This window comes from Cervus canadensis, chromosome 9 (genome assembly GCF_019320065.1).
Source record: "Cervus canadensis isolate Bull #8, Minnesota chromosome 9, ASM1932006v1, whole genome shotgun sequence".
NCBI lineage: Eukaryota > Metazoa > Chordata > Mammalia > Artiodactyla > Cervidae > Cervus > Cervus canadensis.
In genome coordinates, this window is record NC_057394.1 from 69,064,077 (window position 1) to 69,087,747 (window position 23,671).

General features: G+C 34.6%; 1 protein-coding gene across 4 annotated transcripts in view; it reads right to left on the reverse strand.

The window, feature by feature from the left end:
* The window catches only part of INTS6 (integrator complex subunit 6), a 78,968-nt gene that overhangs the window by 43,598 nt on the left and 11,699 nt on the right, over window positions 1–23,671 (reverse strand). For 3 of the 4 annotated variants that reach the window (XM_043477434.1, XM_043477435.1, XM_043477433.1), the window contains one exon: window positions 14,574–14,663. In XM_043477434.1, coding sequence (XP_043333369.1) covers window positions 14,574–14,663 — 90 coding nt within the window. Of the gene's footprint in view, window positions 1–5,881; window positions 6,105–14,573; window positions 14,664–23,671 lie in introns of those variants that run through there. The other variant, XM_043477436.1, reaches the window with a different exon arrangement.

Consider the following 23,671-nt stretch of genomic DNA (forward strand, 5'->3'; position numbering starts at 1 on the left):
AAGGAAAAAATCATTAAAGAAATAAGAACATTTCTGAAACTTAAAAGATAAGAGTTTCTAAATTAAAGGGGCCTGCCAGGAGCTAAACACAAAGTCTAGTAGCAGTAAGATAAGTAACCAAGTGAAATGATGAACATAAACTGGGAGAACAGCGACAAGAAACCCCTAAAAGTGCAGAGAAGAAAGCACAACTAAAGGCCTGAAAGCGTTACAGGAGGGAGCATTTGACCCGTGCGTCAACAAATACTGAGTAGGTTTTGGACAAAGAAAGGTGGAAAGAAACAGGAAACATTTCAAAATTATGGAACAGGCTCTGACAAAGAGTGTCATGTACTCAAGGAACAATGGGGTCAATTCAGTGTTGAAGCACTTACAGGTAGTAAAAACCAAATAAATCAAGGAAAAAGTTAGAATAAATTTATCAAGGACTTTCATGCCCAATTAGGGAATACAAATATTCCAAGGTAGGAAATAAGGGGAAAAGGAAGAACACCTAAGTGGCACCAAAACTCAATCAGAAAAATAAAGGCAAGTGAAAGTCGCTTAGTTGTGTCCAACTCTGGGAGACCCCATGGACTATCCAGTTCATGAAATTCTCTAGGCCAGAATACTGCAGTGAGTAGCCATTCCTTCTCCAAGGGATCTTTCCAACTCAGGGACTGAACCCAGGTCTCCCACACTGCAGGCAGATTCTTTACCAGCTGAGCCACAAGGTAAGTCCAAGAATACTGGAGTGGGTAGCCTATCCCTTCTCCAGGGGATCTTCCTGACACAGGAATTGAACTGGGGTCTGCTGCATTGCAGGCAGATTCTTAACCAACTAAGCTATGAGGGAAGCTCCTTATTTTAAAGTGAAAGTCGCTCAGTTGTATACAGTCCATAGAATTCTCCAGGCCAGAATACCAGAGTTGGTAGCCTTTCCCTTCTCCAAGGGATCTTCCCAACCCAAGGATCAAATCCAGGTCTTCTGCATTGCAGGCGAATTCTTCACCAACTGAGCCACAAGGGAAGCAGGTGGGGGTGGGCAAATGGGTAAAGGTGATCAAAAAGTACAAACTTCCAGTTATAAAATAGATGAGTCACGGGGATGTTATACAGCATAGTGACTACAGTTAACAATATTGTATTGTATACTTGAAAGTTGTTAAGAGAATAGATCTTAAAAGTTCCTATCACCAAAAAAATTTTGTTCTATGTATAGTGGTCAGTGTTCACTTAAGTTATTTTAGTGATTGTTTCACAAGACATAAATATAGAATCACTGTGTTATATACCCGAAGCTAATACAATGTTATGTCAATTCTCAGTTTTTCAAAAAATACATGTGAGTGTATATATATTTCAGAACATATTCATCACGCAAAGAAGAAACCGCATACCCACTAGCATCTCCTCTTATCCCTAAATCCTAGCAACCATTATTTCTGTTTGTATGGTACTGATTATTCAGTCATTTCATTTAAATGGAATCTTTTATGTCTGACTCCTTTCACTTAGCATATTTTCAAGGTTCATCCACATTGTAGTGTATGTTAGAATTTCATTCCTTCTTACGGCTACATAATATCCATTGTATGGATATACCACACTTCTTTATCCATTCAACAGTTGATGAACGTTGTACTGTTTCTACTTTTTGGCTATTATAAATAACACTGATGAGACATTTTATGTGGAAATCTTCTCACTTCTCTTGGGTACACACCAAGCAGCAGTGCTCTGGGATCACAGGGTACTGTGGCAAACTTCTTAAGGAACAGTCAAACTACCTTCCACAGCAGCTATATCACTTTATATTCCTACTAGCAATGGGGGTTCCAGTTTCTCTACATTTTCATCAACATTTCCTTCATCCATTTTTTAAAGTTTTAGCCACTGCAGTAGGTATAAAGTAGTATCTCATTATGGTTTTGGTTTGCATTTCCTTAACGGCTAATAATGATGGTGAACATCTTTTCACATGCTATTGGCCATTTGTGTGTCTTCTTTGGAAAAATGTTTCAAATCTGTGGCCCATTTTTTTAAATTGGGTATCTTTTTATTTCTGTGTCTTAAGACTTCCTTTTATATTCTGAATACTAGGCCCTTATCAGATATATGATTTGCAAATATTTTCTTCTATTCTGTTACTGTCTTTTCCTCACAGTATCCTTTGAAGCACAAATGCTTTTAATTTTGATGAAGTCAAATTTATCTAATTTTTTTTTGGTTGTGTTTCTGGTGTTATGTCTAAGAAACCACTGTCTAATTAATCCAAGGTCATGAAAATTTATGCCTAGGTTTTTTTTTTCAAGGGTTTTAGCTCTCACATTTAGGCTGCCCACTCGTTTTGACTTCATTTTTGTAATATGGTGTCAGGTTTAAGAGTCCAACTTCACTCTCTTGCATGCGGATATTCAGCTGTCCACTACCACTGCTTGAAAAGACTACTCTTGGCCCATTAAAATGTCTTATCTCCCTTTTCGAAAATCAACTGACCGAAAATGTATGGGTTTGTTTGTTGATCTATATGCCTGTCCTTAAATACTACTGCACTGTTGTTGGTGGTTTTGTTCTTTCAATCCCACACTACAGTATGAAGAGTAATGGACTTCAAGTAAAAATAAGACCCAACAGTCAAGTCCCACCTCTGCCTCTTACTTGGGGATCGGCTATAATAAGACTCATTTTCTTCACTCTTACAGAACTAGTAAGACGTGAAATTATCTTGTAAACAATAAAAGGTAATATAACTAATTTTGTACATGTTTTCTTAATTACTACAATCAATCTCATAAATTTTGGCAGCCAAGAATAAAAGCACTTAATAAGAACCTTTCACTGTTTATTTCTTAAGAAACAGTACCTAGCACATATTGCGTGAGTGAGTGAAGTCGCTCAGTTGTGTCCGACTCTTTGCGACCCCATGGACTATAGCCCACCAAGCTCCTCTGTCCATGGGATTCTCCAGGCAAGAATACTGGAGTGGGTTGCCATTTCCTTCTCCAGGGAATCTTCCCGACCCCTCAATAAATATTTATTGAGTGAAATTAACTATTTTCCAATTGCTCTGTATTCTTTCTATTTATTTCCTATGTTAAGACTGAAGAAAAAACTTAAAATTTTAAATCATCAGGTTCTTTCTTTAGCAATTATTTCCTTGGGGGAAAAAAGGAAGTAAATTTCCCTTAGGCTACTTCTAGCTTTTGAGAATTATCCAATACTGCATTTAAGATGGTTCTCCTCATTTGACATTTAATAAGGAAAGGAAAAATTTAAATATAAAAGTCAAAGTGTATTAGATAAGATTTAGTAACAACCTGATTTATTTAGTTGGTAGTTTCTACAGTTACACTCTACAGTTGCAGTGTATACTCTTAAAGAGGAAAAAACACCGTTTTATTTTTTTGTTCCAGCAGTATAAGATCAATAATTTGTTCAGAGGAAAGAGCAATTACTTGGGAATCAACAATATGTTTTACTCCAACAATTTCAAAAGTGAGGTCTAATTTTTTAGTATTATTGCTATAATTACCTACCATAAAATGCAACCAGTTTTAAAAGTGTCCAATCCAAACTATATCCAATCTCTTGAGATAAATCATAATGAAGAAGAGTATTTTAAAAATAATGTATATACACATAAAACTGAGTCACTTTGCTATACAGCAAAGATTGGCACAACACTGTAAATCAACTATACTTCAAGTTCAAGAAAGGAAAAGTGGCATCCAATCCAATTATTTTTAGTAAATTTACAAAGTGGTGTAAATTTTTAGATCATTTTTAGACCATCCAGTTTTAGACCATTTCCAACACCATGAAAAGATCCCTCATTTCCATCTGTAGTCAACCCCCAGTCCATTCCCAGGCAACCACTAACCTATTTTATGGATATTCCATAAAAAACAGAATCATACCACATGTGGTCTTTCACACCTAGGATAATGTTTTGGAGGTTCATCCACCCTGTAGCATGTCAACAGTTCATTTATTTTCATTGCTAAATAGTATTCCAAGTTTATTTTTGTGCCTGATTATAAAACAACCCACAAACAATGTGTTCTCTTTTACAAGGAGGTTTAAAAAAAAGGCTATCCAAAATAGTTACTCCTCGTATACTCCACACCACTGCCACTGTCTTTCTAAAATCCAAATCTGACCATTTCTTCCTCACACACTATGGGCCATGCTGACCTGTCCAGTCTCATTCCCTGCTGCTTCTTTCTTGAACACTCTGCCAACAATCAGTTACTAAGGTATACATGGTTCTCCAAGGCTCTCTTCTATCACCTTTTATTTTCTTGTACTCATCTACTTTACAAACTTTCATTAAGTTTTCAAAGTCCAACTTAACACATAATTTCCCAGTTCCAGCCTCACTTTCTCAGCAATAATCAAACTATTTCTAATCACAATAATCAAATTGTGCTATAATCAAATTTCTTCTGACACCATGCCTTCAACTGTTTACCTTTCTCTCTTACCAAACTCATCCCAGCACCTAACCTCGTGTCTGAACATCACTGGTATTCAATAAGTATCTGTTCAACTAAACAATATGTTCTGATTGCTACTATACTTCTGCTCACTGCAATAATGAAGACCCACTGTACTCTAAAACTGAAGGTCAAAGGACCCAGCAGATATAATGTAACACAACTGCAAGGTCTAGGGCAGCGGTCTACAAAACAGGGTATACTCCAGGGGTCAGCAGACCATGGTACTCCAGCCAAACCCAGCCCACAGCTTGTTTCAGGAATAAAAATTTAATTGAAAACAGCCACATTCATTCATTTAACGTATTGTCTGTGGCTGCTTTTACCCTACAACAGCAGAGTTGAGCAGTTCCAACAGAGACCATATGGGCTGAAAAGTCTAAAATATTTACTATCTGGCCTTAAAAACAATTTGCCAACCAGAATTACATCACGATGCATGGTGAAGGGAAAGAAAATATCACAACTGCCTTTATGTAAGTTTTTTCATCTCATCTTTCAAAACTTCTATTTTTGTTTATGCTTTCTAATATTAATACATCGGTGATATATAATTACTAAATATAAAAATGCACATACATTAGAGATGGTGCATGTCCATAGTATTATTAACTATTTCAGGTGACTCAATTTAAAAAAATGTTTTTAAACAAAAAACCTAATAAGTCTCACTAGGACAGACAAGTTTTAGAGTTTACTTGAAAATTTAGCAATCACAATTATTATATGAACAATTGGGTTCTGTATGTGCTTCAAAGCACAGGGAAAGAGGCCAGGCATGAAATATTTTTCAAACCTAAATGCTCAAAACATCTCTAAGGAACCTTCTATGAGGTTAAAAATGTAATTCAAACGTTGCAGATAGTACTGATTCTTCAAGTTGAATGCAATAAAATATGTGTTACATATATCTGAACTGCTTCAAAAGTGCCTATGGTTTTTAAAAAATCAGTGTAACAGACAAATCAAATTCCAATTTGCCCTTCTAAGTCCTGAAGCCAAATTGCCTGATATATAATTGAAAGATGATAAACATATAAGCTAATAGAATACTTCACTACATTCTTTTTTAAATCCACGGGTACTTAACATAAAGTGCTTTTGTAAAAAGTGTTCCTCAGCTGTGATTGTAGGCTGTTTCCATTTAAGACAACAGATACTAACCTAAGATTCTGAAGGACCCAGGAAATACCACATTCCTCCTTTTATAGGTCCTTAAGGTTAGGAAGGTGGTTTCTTATAACTCAAAAGTTGAGGTCTGATTGCCATGCTCAACAAATTTATAAACTGAATTTACCAACTGAACCTGAATTTGTCAGGTTAGGGTTGTCATTCTGTGTTGAATCACGTTCTCCGACAAATAGTCACAGCCCCCAGAGAGAACTACACTCTACTCTGCTCACCTTTAAGGCTCTTTCTGAGGCCTTCCGAGATGACTAGCATCAGACTTTTGAGGAAGGCTAGCCATTAGACAAGGCTTTTCCCCACGATCTGACTGCTTGAAGTGACATCCAGGACCAGGTCGATCCTGTATCCAGGAATCACGACCCTCCCTGAGGCACCAGTCATCGTGAGACAGTCAGTGCACTTTGGCACTTCTTGAAAACCACTGGACTGCTCCTTTAGCTGAAAGGAAAAAAAACATCAAAACCACAACAAACAAAACAAAGGGGGAAAAATCAGTAATTCAACCTGAAAAGACAGAACGTGGGGAAAAATATACCAAAACAGCCTTGTCTAGGACAAAATGTAGCCTTCCCTTGAAGTAGATCAGTTTCAGTATCGTTCCAATCACTGCACAACATTTATTCCTAATATACAAGCCTAAAAAACTGTAAATCTGTTCTATTACACCTGAAAACAAAGCTTCAAAGTGGAAGTTATGAATAATAACTATTTATGGAACACACCTAAATAATGAAATGAAGGTATTTACAAAAAAACTAACAGCCTCAGGCTTAGGCAAATGTGTCCCAACAGGAGTCCAAGTTTTCAGCTTTTTCACACTCTTAAATTGTAATCTGATTTAGAGAGGCATGAAATACACCTAACAGGCAGACCTGAATTGAGTTTAATTGGCAGAAAACTGTCAGTGCCATCAAAGCCAATCTACTAGTACTCTTAAATTACATACTGTTGAACAGAAAAGGAATTAAGTTTCCATCCTCTTTATAAATGACTTGACACTACTACAAGGAATACCCCTCACACACATACAATGCTCTTGTCCTAGCATTAAGAATATCAATCTTCACACTTGTTTAAAATAAGCACTTAAAAGATGCTTACATTATGGCTTTAAACAAAACAACTCAAAGATCTGATAAATAATAAAATGACTTAATGTTTATTTAATCTGCTTCAAAACAAAAATTCTATCAGAATCCAAAGATAAAATTCTGCTTATTTCTGGTTTTAAATACAAATTACTTTTCCTAAGACATAACATTGAAAGGCAAGAAAAAGTCTTTATGTTTACTGTGTTAGAAGTTGCTCATAACTCCTTTAATACATCTGTACCCTAAAAATAATGATACTTTATCAAACAATTATTTTATATTCTTTTCTACTACTTATCCCATATACCCATTTCAGTTACCACTACCAAATCCACACAGATTCCCATGTTGGAAACCTCAAAATATTACTAAACTATTATATTTTGTTTTCACTTGTCTGAAAATATGGTTAAAGCTTGACCTGTGTCCCCCACAAAAATATGCATATACATCTAAATAATACCTGGATAAAGATTTCAGGTAATACACAGAACCCTCTGAAATCCAAGCAAGGACCCTTGGTTCAAAACCCTGTCAAATACTTTGCTTTGTTCTAGGTCCTGCCTAGCATACCTGACTCAGATTTCTGCCTTCCTACGCAGACACTGGCTTCGTTTCAGCACATCCCATGTTTTTCCTGGGTTATTGTGTGTATTGATAGTTTGCTAATTCTTCCCAGTTTACCATCTTTCAACTCTATCTTCTTTCACATTCCAGCAAAGTACACTTACTAAAATGCACATCTGCTCATGTGACTTACCTGCTTAATATCTTCAGTACCTCCTCAGCATATGTTAAGAAAATCACCTCCTTAAGGTGGTTATCTGGCCTCTACCTGCATTTCAAGCACACACTCCTCCTCCCTACACTGACCACACTCCCATTATATAATTTACCGCCTCCCAATACACTGTTTTCATACTTTTATATACACTGTTCCCTCTTCCTGCAGTGTCATGGCTCAATTCCTTACTCATTTCTCAAAACTTAGCTTCTTTCTTTATTTCTGTCATGAGACTTATCTCAGAGTACTAAAAATGCTTATTTACTTTCCTATCTTCAAAGATAATGTTGTCTAGGGGCAAAAGTCTTGCTTAATTCCATCTTTGTGTCCTCAGTACCCAGACTAAATATAAATGTATGGTATGCCACTATTCTTGTACACAAACCAAAGTCACTATGCAGCGCAAGAAAAATCATTGCTTAATTAATCTAAAATATACTTTAAGCATTCAAAATTGGAACAATTCATTATAGAAGGGTATTTTAGCAGCAACTCTCTAGTAAGTAAAAATTAAGTCTAACTATCACTAGTTCTATATACATATCACTTTTTAAAATAATGCTAGTTACAAACATCCAAATCAGGAATTAAGGAATAACAAAGATAACAGAAAACTATATAGTCCTTCAGATAAAAGCTCCTAAGCCAAATAACCAATAGTATGAAATATGAACTAATACTCCCCTCGTTTCCACTGTCCTCCCCATCTCAGTCTCAGGGTCTGGGCGTCCTCTTCAATAGAGCACACCATATGCAGCAACTATAAAGACTGACTACAGTCAGTACAGAGGTTACTTCACAGCTATCCAATAATGATTCTAAGTTATACCAAACACAATAAAGAATGTATTCACAGAAGACCTATTCCATACCCTTCAGACACCCAATTCCCAAGTTTAACAATTCTAAAGGTCAAGAGTCAATTTTTAAACAAAACACTGCTAGTCAAAGTTGCTCAGTCGTGTCCAACTCTTTGCGACCCCCATGAACTATACAGTCCATGGAATTCTCCAGGCCAGAATACTGGAGTGGGTAGCCCCTCCCTTCTCCAGGGGACCTTCCCAACCCAGGGATCAAACCCAGGTCTACCGCATAGCAGGTGGGTCTTTATCAGCTGAGTCACAAGGGAAGTCACATGTATTTCGAGACATGTACATGAAAAACAGTTTTATCTTGCTTTGTTAAAGCGGTTTATTTTGTTTTTTTTTTTTATAGTTTAAAAATGTATGTATTTGTAGTTTCAGTTATGTTTTGAAACCATGGTTTCCAAACCAGACTGCATCAGAACCAACTTGGCCACACTGAAACAAGTGCCGATTCCCAGGTCACCGCCCAGACCAATGGAACCAAAAGTTCCAGAACTAGAGCTGAAGCATGCACGTTTTATAAAACACTCAGGTGGCTTTGATGCAGCCAGTTGAGAACTACTTTTCTAAGTAACAGTCATTTATATATGGAAGAGTCAGAATCAGAAGAACAGAAACATCTGCAAATGAAATTTTCCTTACATGTGTGGGATCTCTTTTGCTTATTGGTTCTGACAGGCTAATAAATGCAGGCTGAAGTTGTCTCACACGCTGAATAAAAACTATTTTGATATAGCTTAATGCAGAATTCTAGATAACACATTAGTAACTGCAGCCATACAACTTCACTAAAGAGTGATCAGCCAGCATTTCTTTTTAATTATTCTATCATAGTGTTTGTCTAGAGGCAATCCTTAAAGAGTTTTTTTTTTTGCTGATTTCAAACTCAAATCCTTAAGAGTCTGACTTTGAAAAAAGATATATTTTAAGAGTATTGCAAATATGAATTACTGAAAATTCATTACAGTATTAAAATATATCACCAACCCTTTTAATTGTGCATTTTTATAATTACATATTTTAAAATATTAATAATTATTGATATATATATACATTATATATATACATTTCTATAGCATACCAGAAGTAAGGGGTTGAGAGAACAGGGCCAAAAATATGGGTACGTAAGAAAATGTGAATGATCTACTTCTAACAAATTCTTATTAAATGTTCCGGAAAGTTGAATTAATAGAGACTAACATACATGGTCATGTTATACATATGTTCAGAACATCTGAATCAGTAAGACAGAAGCTAATCTTGATAATGAAAACTCAGAAACGCATTTATACACAGATCTGTTTAATACATTCTACCAAATTACAATAACATCCTTCAAGATTCCTTAGAAGTCTTTTTGAAAAAGAAAAAATAAAAACAAAAGTCTCCCAAATTCTAAGTGTACTGGGAAACAACAATTTAAAATATGTGTCTAAAAATCTTTGCATGATTAAAATAGTTTCAACAGCTTCTGGCACATATTTTGGTAACTTTAGTGAAACAAAATACTTTATGGGGGGATGGAGATGCAGTTTCTGATTTCAGATAGTAGAAACATTTTAAAATTCTGGATTGTCTTTTAAACATTACACAACATGAATAGTTAAATGCAAACTGTAATTATAGATCCTAACTATAGATTATCCTTGTAAAAGGTAAATTCATTCTATATTGCCCAGAATGATCCAAAAAAATCACTAATACCAGTCCACATCTCAAAGACTGATGGGACTTCTGCATCAGCTTTTGAGAACTGAAAAACTTAAAGGTAAGATCACAAAGGACAGCCACTTTAATACACAGTTGAGCTTACTCAGACATTTCTCTTTCTACAAACAAGTACTCTTTCAAGAAGTTATCAAAGTAGCAGTCCTAGTTTGTCTTAAAAAGCTGGAAAACTCGTAAGGAGGCAAAACTTTTCATGTCAAAAGCCAACAGGTTTTTTTGACTGCAAATATCTTCTCTAAAACATTAGCCTCTAGGGCAATCACAACATTGATAAAGACATGCAAAGAGTCTTCAGCAAATCTCAATATCTGAAAGGTAACACTACTATTAGCACTTTCAAGGAAGAGAAAAATAACTGCTACATGATCCTGGAATGTCATTCATCACCAAGAAGGGACTGGCAAGATTTCTTCTGGCTACTTTATTGAGCAATATAGTTAGCCACGTGTTCCTGGAATCATAGCACAGAAGTTTTCCATTGCAAAAGAGTATTAAAGAAGATCTTCTCAAGCAATAAAAACCAGAAAATTTTTTTCAGTAACTCTAATTATAATTTGGTGAATCTACCAAAACATCTGATACATTAGTAACATGACATGATGAATGATACTAGAAGTATTTGACCACAAGTATGCTTATCAACACCAAAGATGACTATGGCAATAAGAAATACACAGATTTCTCATGTATCAGAATTCAAGGTCCCATCTAACTCCTACCTCATAAATGAAAACACTGCAAAAAAAAAATTTTTTTTTTATCAAACAGCTATATTTAAAAAGAAAAAAAGTCAAAAGATAACACACATATTCTTCTACCATAGGCCATCATCAAAATTTCCAGAGTTATCCAAAAACACTACACTAGAAACACACTCATGAACAACTCAGACAATGGCCTGGATTTTCATTAAATAAGGCCAAAAAAAATAATTAAAATCGTAAATTAAGGTAAAATGACGTTACACAGCTCAGGAGTTTCGTCCATAATACATGCTGTTTCTCTTCTAACTCCTAACACACTGCTAAATGATGACCTGTCATAGGGGAAATAGTATCCCTGTTATTATTTTGATAAACAAGTTGTAAGTAATTAGATCATTCTGGCCTGTACAAATTTAGCCAGGTCAGGAGGCAATATGGCACCAAGTTTTTCCATAAACTATTTTCTAGGCTCAAAACAACTTTGTACCAAGTTTCTCTATAACTTTCACAGACATAATCTATGAGCCACATCCTATATGAAATCACAAGATCCTTGAATTTAATCAAAATTTAAATGACTATAAAAATTTACATCACACAGGATTTGATACATGCACAGGATAGGTAATATTAACCCTCCTCTCCTCCTTTAGTGCTTCCATACACCTAGTATGTATCTCTATTCTATCACTCATAAAACCATTTAACAGACAATCCTCCCCCATAAGACTGTGAACTTAAGAACCAGAAACCCACCCTATTCATCTTTGTTATCTTCACTACCTAGAAATGCCCTGGTCATAATGGTCATTCAAGGGACACTTACAGAACAGGAACATAATACCCATGTCACAAACGCACAGAGAGGGGAAGCAAACAACAGTAAATCAGGTAAGTAGAATGCAAATTTCAAGAACATACAGTAATAGATTTAAACAGAAAGATAGCGGATAGCATCAGGGAAAAAGCACTGGGTCTGGAGGGGCTAGGATGTCTTTGGAATTTAGATCAATTCTAATCCAGAGTTTGTCAATAATAAATGTTATAACCTTGAGCAAATTACTTTGCCTCCCCAGATGTCAATTTCCTCATTTGTAAAATAAAAAGTAATACGCCATAGGGATGATTTCAAAGCAGCAGGAACACTTATCACTGGAAAATAGCACTAGCAGAACAGACCATATACACTATGTGAGATAACAGAACTTTGAGCAAAGGGCACTGTATGGGTGGGATGCACAACTCTATAAATAGTAACAGGTCACATCAACAGCAGTCACAGCTACTCAAGAATTATACACACATATCTAATGTGGAAATTATCAACACTCACTCATTCAATAAATCTTTAAAAAGAATCAAGTTTTGCCAAAGGTAAAGGTTAACAGAACTGAAGAAAAAGAGGCAAAAGCAATATTCTGCTTGTTATTTCCTAGTAAAAATTACAATACAGATCATATAACACACACACACACTCACAAAAAAACAAGCAAATCGAAAAGCATCTTTATGCCTTTTATAAATTGATAATTGTCCTCAAAATGAATCACATTATTTAATTATTAAGACTAGAAGAGACAAGTATTTCACCTCTCAGGGAAAAATAAACCTTCCACAATAAACACATACAGGATACATTTTCTGGCCCTCAAAGTGAGTCTTGTTGGAATATGAAGAACTCAATATGGAGGTGACCAAAGAAACTCCTAAACTTGAAACCCAAAATAACTCACAGACCAATGTTCCAACAGCATATCCAAAATAAATCTTTGCCTCATAACGAGTCATCTATCTCAGATAAAAAGTTGTGATCAATTTTGATTGTGACTATCAGACTCAATATAGCAGTATCTATAATCAATACTTTTTTAATGTAAGCCTTGTTCTCAGTACTATGCTAAATATTGTAGAAGATACAACAGCACTAAAAGGTAATACCCTGGTCCCACAGGAAAATCTTCCCAACCTTACTAGGAATGAGTTTTAGGTTACTGTAAACACATAGTTCTACTTTTCCAGTATCTCTCCCAAGGACCTAGGACAAAAGGTGAGCAATTCCAATATCCATATATATTTTTCAAGATATTTTGTAAAGCTAAAACAAATTATCACCAACAAAGCAGATCCAGATATACAGGAACAAAATATACTGAACCCCAAAGGGAATTTCTACAAAGGTGGTTAAGATAGAGTACCCTGAATAGATAACCTCACATGGAGAAATACTTCATATAAATGTAAAACATAAATAAAAAAGAAAAATACCTTTGCAGCCATCATAACTACAAAACAAAATCATAGTGCTTCTGACCTCATTACTCATACCTCAATCTTTCTCTCAAATTTTTCAAAAGGAAGGCAAAGTGGGAAAAAATTTGAAATTTTCAAATTTGAAGTTAAACAACCTATTCACTCTTAATGTATACAATCAATGTCTATCTGTTTCTGAAAAATGGCAGAATATAATTGGCTACACAGATCAACTAAGTTTAAGAAAGCCCCAAAATCCATTAATGTCAGCTATGGAGCATCCCATAGCTATGTCTATAAATTATTTAATTACAAATTTTAATCCACCTAATTTTTCAACTGTTTTTCTGTGAATTATATCCTAAATTCCCCTTCAACATCAACTGTTCAAACAAAATAAATCTGGCTCTCTTCCCCCCAAGTCAAGATCAGGAAATAACGATTCTTTACTAGTTCCAAAGCTTCATGGTAGAATTCTACAGTGTTATGAAGAGCACACCAAGTACTTTCATTCACATTATTTCATTTCAGTCTTTCAACAACTCTATGAGGTAAGGCAAGAATTTATTTACGGACGAGTACAGAGATTTAGGGGTGCTAGGTACAAACTTCATTGCTAGAAAGTAGTTGAACAAAGACTAGATAACCACGGGTCTGGACTGTATATCCAATTTGCATTTCACAATGTCACACAAATCAAAGTATTTCTAAAAATTACTGAAAAACTACACTTTTCCTACTTAAACCCTTTGTAAATACAGTGAGAATTAAAATTAAGATCTAAATCAACTGTAAGCAGTAAAGAGAATAGCCTAAACCACCTCCTTTCTATATCAATCTATTTTAATAAACAAACATAATATTCAATAGTGGTTCAAATATTACAGTAAAAACATCTTGAAGTCAAGATGAATCCCTTGCACTGAACCTATCACACAACACACACCCAACTCTGCACAATGCATGCTAGCAGAGAATACGTGAGGCTAGCTCTAACTTATTTATATAGTATTTGACTAAGAATTAAAATGTCCAAAAACCTTCACTTTTCCTAGACTTAACCACCTCTTGGCTTTGCTGTACTCTAGTCTAGGAGTCTCCATAGTGGAGTACACACGACAATCCACTGAAATAAGAAGCAATTATTAAAATGCTGCATCCATTTTTGAGCCTCAAAATAAGAACTCATTTTACTAAATATGCTGTAACTGACACTGTGACCCTCACATAAACTCAAAAATACACATACAATTGAGATGGGTGGTAGATCCAAAATTTTTCACAGAAGGGATTCCTATTCAAGAAAAATTAGAGGCCAGTGCTACCAACAACAGAGAAGGTAAATGAGTTCTAGAAGCCAGATGAGTCCAGACTGCATCAAATAGAGAACCTATTTAAGGTTTCACTATCCTACAATGCATATACAAATGAAGATTTTTTTCAAATGCTTTTGCATAATCCATGCTGATATAAACATAACTTACCTCATCCTGGACTCCACTGGTAGTAGTCAACTTGCTCCCATCAGTAATTGTAATAATTATTGCTGGCTCCAAAAAAAAGGGGTTTCTTCCCTAAAGTCAAAAAAACATATTGATCATATTAAGATCTAAAAATGAGCTTAATTTTTCTGAGTAAAAAGTCAATTTTCAGAACAATATATAAATCTTCTTTTCTTGTTTTTAAATTTTATTTACAACTATACCTTTTGTACACTTTCAAAAAAGGTTTAGAAGGAAACATAAACTAAACAGGTTAACCTTCAAGGGCTGGAATTAGAGGAAAAAATGGATTTTTCACTTCTTTCTACATTTTTGTATTGTATTAATTTTTACAGTGAGCATCTATACTTAAGTAACTAAAAGTATTTAACTTCTTAAAAGGGACCCTACAGTTCAATTCTAATGATTTGACATATTTAGATATTACAAATTAAAATAATTTTTAACTTCCTCAACATTTACCAAGTAATCTATGCCTATAATCAAAGTATCTAGCCAAGTGATCCAGTACAGAGATGGAAGGGCTCCATGAGCTGGCTCCAAAGAAACACTAGGCCTGCCCTGAGCTTAGCAAAACAGTCCAACATGAAAAGTCAAAATTAAGAAGGATGGCAATTTAAAGAAATTGCTTGGCCAGAGAAGTAAAAAAAAACAGCAGCAACATAGGCAATGAAACAATGGTACAGAGCTCTTAAATGCTCTACAGTTAAGGTCAATCAACTTCACTAACTTCCATTCAAATCTCTGGCCAAGTCACTAATGCTATGATTAATTCTAAGTGACAGATTTTGTTAGGGACTCAGATAAACATAAGCTTATCTTTTACACATAAATGACTCTCATTTGCAATACTGAAGCACATTTTGTATAACTCTTTAAGACAAAACCATGACCAAACATAGAAGTTACAGAGGGTAAACACTATGTTTGAAATCAAAAGTATCAAATTCTCTGCTACTAACAGTGTTCAAGAAAGGTCAGAAAGAAGTTTTGTTGGACATGATATAAAACAGCATGTGACACATGCACATTTTAACATGCATATGAATCACTAGGAGATCTTAACAAAATGCAGGCTCTGGTTCAGTAGATCTGGGACAAAGACTAAGATTTCACATTTCCAACAAGATAGCAGGCTAGGAGATAGAGGACATTAAAGTCCACTGACCACACACAGAATAGCAAGGATGTAGCATGTAATATTTTATAGTTCTGTAACATTTCCCTTACATTTATATAACTCAATTATTAGCAGATTACAGCACATACTCATTTGTTGACTGGGTTTACAAACACTCTCCACATACAGTCATTGTGATTATAACCTAATCATAAAGAGGGAGCAGGGGGTATTTGGTATATTAAATTTCTTGATCAAGTCAAGAAGTGTAAATGTATGTAAGTGACATAAACATTTTTCAAACTAGTGTCCAAGAAACAATGGTTCCAAGTAGAGAAAACGTCCTCTGGTCAGATCAAATTAAAATATGTTGGGAATAACCTCTAAAGGCTTTCAAATGCAGTTCCATTCACATGTTCCTAGAACCTTGCAGAAGGATGTGATTTTCCTCCCTTCTTCCTCTATAACAGTCATGGGAGATGGAACACATTTTGGAAAACATTACTATGCTGCCTCTCACACCATTCACCCCCAACATACACAATAAATTCTCATAACACCAACTCCTCTTCGATCTAGAAACAGGCAATGTTCATTCCCAATCTCTGAGCTTTGACTGGTTCCCTCATCAAGAATGCTTTTCCTTTATCCTGCCCACAACCCATCTAATTCCTCATCATTTTTTAAGGCCCAGTTTAAGCCTTCCTCTCCTGCCTTAAAACTTTCCCTGATTACTCTGGCCTTGACTAATTCACCCCCTCTTTCCCTCTCCAAATTTTAATAGCAGTAGTTTTCAAACTTAAATAAAAATATAAACATAACATTTTCCCAAATAAAACTAGACCTGGAGTGCTTTCATGGAGTACATTTTGAATATACTTCCCTACAGCATGCATCTGTTCCTTACGTTCACTTTAAATATATTACATCTCACACAATAATGTGAATATACTTAACACCACTGAACTTAACACGAGTTTACAGAGCCAATCAGAATTACTCAAACTTCAACAAGCTTCAAAAAATATAGATGTCACCTTTACTGCAATATAAATGAATGCGTCCCAAACTTATTAGGCAGTAAGAGGATTCCACCTCCTTCCTCCTTATGTCCATCCAGTCATCCACCTTCTATTCATTCATGTTTGCTACTCATTGAGTGACTACTCTACGTCAAGAACTGTTGATGCATGATACCTAATCTCTATTCTCATACATAATAAAAGTATGTACCAATGGACATACAATAACTCTCCTCGTCTCTACAAATATATTTGGCTACAAATATAATTTGGCAAAAGGAGATAAAATCAAGACATCCTCGTCTGTATCTCACTTTCATCCTTAAGCTAAAACTACTTTGACTGACTTGCTTCCTTTAAGAAACAGATCAGCAAATCTATTAATACTGCTAGGGCATGGGCTAAATACTTGCACAGGTATCTCTGCTTCACCTTTATATTTTAACCTAAATCAAAGTCAGATTTTCTGTTCAGAAGTTTGAAAACCATCCACTCTTATTTCTGTGTAAGCACACTCATAATTATCCTCCAAAAGCCAAAGGATTTGACGTATTTACAATTAAACAACTATGTACAGTTATTAAAAACTTCACGGATGATGTTGTCTACCCAAAGACTCAAACACATACTTAAGTACCATAATGTCTAAAAATCAAGTTCAAATGTATTAAAACTTAGCAAAAAGTCTTTAAGTTATAAAAATTTAAGCCAAATTTAAACATTAAAATCAAAGTTACTTTTTCTTGACAACAAAGCTCTTAATTGATACTTTACTGGAGACTTGTACACATAATACTCTTCAGATTCTATGCCTAAAATTACTGTAATAACCAGGCACTTGATAATAGCAATAAGCACTTATATTTATCTCATCTGATCCTAAAAACTTGGTGAAATAAAAATGTTTAATCACGGAGATAGATTAAATGATATGACCCTAAGTCACACATCTGGTTTTGGAAAAAGCCAGAAAGTGATTCCAACTCTAAATTACGTGGTCTTTCTGAAGCATCTGAATGTCCTAATAGCAGCAGCTAAATTCTCTTGAATACAATTCTACACCAACCTGGATTGTGCCATTTTCATGCAACAAAGAATGGTATTATAATTGCAGTTGTTGCCGTTTAGTCACCAAGTCCTATCTGATTCTTTTGCAACCCCATAGACCCCACCAGGCTCCTCTGTCCATGGGCTTTCCCAGGCAAGAACACTGGAGCAGACCGTCATTTCCCTCTCCAGGAGATCTTTCCAACCCACGGACGGAACCTGCATCTCCTGCAATAACAGGCGAGTTCTTTTCCAGGGAAGCTCCCAGTATTATAGTATTAGAATTAGTCACCAGGGAATCCCCCAGTATTACAGAATTACTATCAATTTGGTTTCATTTAATATACTCTACCTGCAGTAAAATTAACTATGTACGGCAGGACTATTCCATTATTTGGTTTCCTGTTGCTCTGTGATGTCTTCTTTCCTGCAGTTCTGTGATGCCTTATCAATTTTTCTATATATAAATCAATATACCACTCCCCCAAGAAAAACACAGTAAAACAAAATGTTGTACATATTACTTTTGAAAACTCTGTAACTTCAATCAACTTTCAGACACGATATATACAAATGAAAAAATAAAATAATATTAAAAGCTTTTAATGACTTTTAAATTTTGGAAAATACAAGTAAAGATCAAAGGCAGAAAAAAGTAAAGAAAAATCTGGCCATCCTCATTCAGCTCTTTACTCATTTAACTCTGCTGTGCCTAAGACCCCTTCCTGTCTCAGGTGAGACAGTTTAGTCAAGAATCACACTAAGAAAAGGAACAGTATTAGTTATGATAAAAATCAGAATAATGACTTAATGAATGTAATTTACACACAAAGAGAGGTTTATTTCCCCAGGGAAAATTATCCCAACTTCCATATAAAAAGTATTGTATTAACATTTATCTAAGCATAAATTTCTAAATAACCTGCAGAAAATGACCAGACCATGTTGTGCCAATAAAGATAGTTTTAGGCTGTTCCTCCTCTGCCTTTTCTAGTTTGGCAAAAGCATGTAAACAATTGGAATCTTTCTCTGATATTATCTTTTAGCCAGCAAACTAAAACACATTTTTGGTTGTCTGCCAGTATCACAAGATTATTTTTTTCATGTTTTACAAAAATCTGCAAAGTTTAATCGGAGAAGGCAACGGCAACCAACTCCAGTACTCTTGCCTGGAAAATCCCATGGACGGAGGAGCCTGGTAGGCTGCGGTCCATGGGGTCGCTACAAGTCGGACACAACTGAGCGTCTTCACTTTCACTTTTCACTTTCACACATTGGAGAAGGAAATGGCAACCCACTCCAGTGTTCTTGCCTGGAGAATCCCAGGGACGGGGGAGCCTGGTGGGCTGCTATCTGTGGGGTCGCACAGAGTTGGACACGACTGAAGCGACTTAGCAGCAGCAGCAGCAAAGTTTAATAATTATCAAAACTTGAGTCACTATTTTACATTTTTATTCTTAATAAGGATATCTATGAAGTCACTCAATTTGGAGACAGTTCATATTAGAATTTACCTCAAAATTCACCTCAGTCATAAAGCTAGTCTTTATCTTAAGAGTTGAAAAGAAAAAAAAAAAATTAAAGGTCTGCTACGACCAAGGCAGCCAGTAGAGGGACTAAAAGTTTACTTATGCCATTAGCAGAATTAAACTCAGATGTTTTCCTCTCAGAACCCTGGTTCTTGGCATAAAGAATCTAGACATGTAACTAAAAAAAAAAAAAAAATACGGTGCAAAGTATAACTCTACCTCTAGAGATATTTACTGATGGAAATCTTGTCATTCAGAAAATTTAAATTTAATATCAGCCAAAAGTCTCAGGTAAGAGTTCTGCTAAAGATAAATACAAAAACTTTCACTTCACATATATCTCTCAATAATTTAACATTATTGTGATGTTAAAGTAAGGCGTAAAAGCTTAATATGAAAATTTTAAAAAATAAAATTAAAGTAGATTTATCCAACTAAAACCTATTGCAATTTTGCAGAAAATTGCTTTGGAAATATTAAAACAAGTTATTAGCATTCAGCAAAGAGTTTTTAAAATGTAAAAATAAGCCTAATTTTCCTTCAAATAAAAACTAATCTGGTTCTCAGATTCAAAATTTTTAGTTTTACCCAAGAAATTTAAAATGGGGGGGAGGGGGTGGTGGGGACCGCAGCGGGGCACAGGAGTTTTACTGTACCCTTAAGCTTCTCTTAGATATTATGTTTTGAATTGACAGTGAAAGGAAGGCAGCTCTAATATTCAGCAGACCTTTTAGTGGCTACGTCTGCTGCAGGACCAGAGGGCTCAAGTTTTCCCTCCATGCCACCATGCTCCACGATATCGGTGCTTTAAACAAATCCCAGAAGGACAGCAAGTGCTTGTCTATGTTACACTTTTCCCAGGACAGGGAAAGTGGGCACCAGAGATCTACTCTCTGACTCTATCCTGTGACAGTATCTTCAGCTTACCAACATCTATCACCAGTGAGCTATTTTGTTATATATCAAGACAGCTATGGCCAATATCAACAAAAAAGATGTTCAGATGTATAACATTATATGTCTAGGCTAAAAGTATATTACCTAGCAGAAAATAAAAAACTTTCAGAAATAACCTGTGCTTTCTTCCTATTTAAAACTTCCTTTTCAAGCAAATTACAGTGACAACAAGTAAAAATGTAAAGTAATGGAAAGGGCAGCTTTTAGAAATAACTACTACATCACTAAAGGTTCTCATGCATATACTGGACAAGTACCTAGCAGGACAGCGGCTAAAACTTTTGTAAGTTCAGTTCAAGACTAGAAGCTTTAAGTTCCCTTTATTTACATCTCTGTGGAATCTGCATAAATAAATCTTTCATAAAAATATGAAATGAAGCCTGCATTCATTATCTACCCTATTTTCCTCTAATACCACAGATAATAAAGAAGTAACAATATATGGTCTCCTAAAATGATAAACCAACCACTTCATGTTCATTTAGAAACTTTCTAACACTTCCCTTTATACTGTCAAAAATCAAATTCTATAAAAAATATAGAAACAATATTAAAAATATTCTACTTTAAACATATTTCTAAAAGAAAGGCATCTAATGCAATTCACATCCAAAGTCTTATTAATCATAATACTAATAAACACTTTTACAACTATACAGAATTGAGAAAAGGTTTTAATACATACTGTGCAAAACAAGTCAACCAGAATCAATAACATTCTTTAGTTCAATATTGCTCAAACTTCAGACATTTGAAAATCACAACCAGAATTTTTTCAATATCTATTTACAATACTTACATACTTAATATTTTTAACTATCATTTTTTTAGCTTCAAACTCTAGCAATAAGACCTATGAAATCATAGTTTTGATGTGCAAATTATATTTTCTATTCAATACTCACTGTCAGTAATACTGTTTAGCTTTTGTTTATTAAAGGATGAGAAGGTTCATTATATTACAGGGATGAATACACAACTGCTTAATTACACATTCCAAAGAAAATATAATAATTATTTAAGCCACTAACAGCCCAACAGGCTTACATTAAAATCAATACTCCAAGGCCAGAAATACAAGTTTTATGTTTGTTTTTGAATTCAGCAAGATTATTACTTTTACAGTCAAGATCCCAAGTGGTGTGGCATAAATAAGTCTTTGATGTAAAAATTCAGATATTCATCTTAAGAAATTAGTGCAAATTAGTGCTTTTAAATTAATACTTTTGATTACGTAGAAGAGATTTCGGAAGGATACACACTATAAACTGATTTACCATGGCAACCTCTGAAGAACTGAGTTGAGCAACTATATAACTTTCTCTAATGCTTAAACTTTTTAACTATGCACATTTATTACATATTCAAAATAAGTACTCTCCAAAATTAAAATATGCTTAATATTCAAAAATAAAACTTAAAAAAATCTGCTAATGCATAAAAATCTAGTACTTAGAATACACTAAAGCATAAACTTTAAAAACATGTTAAAATTCCCCATTAAAAGAAGTACACTTTTCACTGAAAAAATAATTAAAAAAAAAAAGAAGTACACTTTTAGTTTCAAGTAACTCCATTATACAACTGTATACTAAAACAGTTCCTCTATCTAATTCCGTATTTTTAAAAAATAGAATTAGAAAGAGATGGAATAATAAGACTTTAGCAAAAGTAGGAGGGAATCTTACATATTAATTTTAGCATAATGACTGAGGGGCAATACCCTAGGATTTGATTGAAATAATAAACTAAATACAGGTGACCCTTGAATGCAAGGTTTAGGGGCGCTAACCCCTGCAGAGTCAAAAATCTACATATAACTTTATAGTCAGCCCTTTATATCTGTAATTTCACAAGCTCAGATTCAACCAACCCCCAATGGTTGTAGTATGTAAGACATTCCACATGATAAGTGAACCTGCACAGTTCAAACTTGTGTCATTTAAGGGTCAACCATACTAGTAATGTAAAAAATATTCATTATCAGAACTGAAAAATTACAAGCTTGACTTTGTGGAAAGAAGTGTTAGAAACTCAATAAATGGTAAGACTAAGTCTAGTGTATCAAAGGAAAGTAATATAAATTCAATATATCTGAAATATTAAAGGGATCGCATAGCATTAATTTAGTTTCAGCAAAATATGTAATAATAACAGGTTAGGGAATTCCCTGGTGGTCCAGTGGGTAGGGCTCCACACCCTCACTACTGATGGCCTAGTTTGATCCCTGGTTGGGGAACCAAGATCCCACAAGCCGATGTGGTGCAGCCAAAATACAAATAAAATTTAAAATTAAAAAAATGTCAGAAACATAACAGAAAAAGTAAAAAAATAAACAGCAAGATGAAATGAAAACACATTTTCAAAGATGGGGAAAGTTATACAGCAATAATGCTGGAAATCTGACCTCCAAAAAAAATACACATCTGCCTATTCTATCAAAAATAATCATCTCCTTGGGTGTTGATTACCACCAAACCTACAGATATCACATTTGCAAAAGTCTGGTTAAACCATATCTTTAACCATTATCATTACTTCCTTCTAAATATCCACATTATGAATATACTGTCAAAAGTATCAAATATAACAGCTGTCCTACAAAAAAGATGGACTTCAACCTCAGCATTCTACTATACAAGTATCTTCAAGACCACAACTGAAAATGAAGAACCGCCTAATAAACAGTACATATCAGTAAAGTTAGCCATTAAAGTATCAAACTTAATGAAGGAAAATAATTCATGATAAGCACTTGGAAAAACTAATACTCTGTTGTTTTTCGTTTGCTATGGCTTAAGGTCAACCTCAAAATAATTTAACTGGATAAACCAAAATGCGAGATTAGTTTTAAGAGGCCCTACTCTGTTAAAAAAAAGAAAGTATGGAATTTTTGTTTTCTGGGAAAGAATTTGTGGTAACCCAATTTCAGTAAGATATTTTTAGGAGGAAATATTTAAATTTCTCTGAATTCATCATTTAGGTATATGAACTTGAGTAAGAGTTTCTAGAAATGCACCCTGGCTAGATTCGGATCCAAACATTTATAGATGCTTGTACTAAACACCTTCCCAAGTGTTTATAGATTTAAATTTTCAAAATAGATGACATACTTGGGAAACAAAAAAAACAACCACATAATATATGGATCTATTGTTAAAAACAAATTTTTACAAGACTTCCTAACTATACATACGAATCCACCAAGGTTTTACATTGGAAATTAACCTCATGAAAAAGCAGATGTCACATATGGACGGGTGGGTGCCTACAGAGACTGCTACCTGTTTTTGCTTGATACTATAGCACACTGAAATCGAAGCTCTAAAAACATAATATAACTTTTCTATACAAGGATTTACATTCAATATAATCTTGTTTGGGATTAGACATTATCCATTGTGG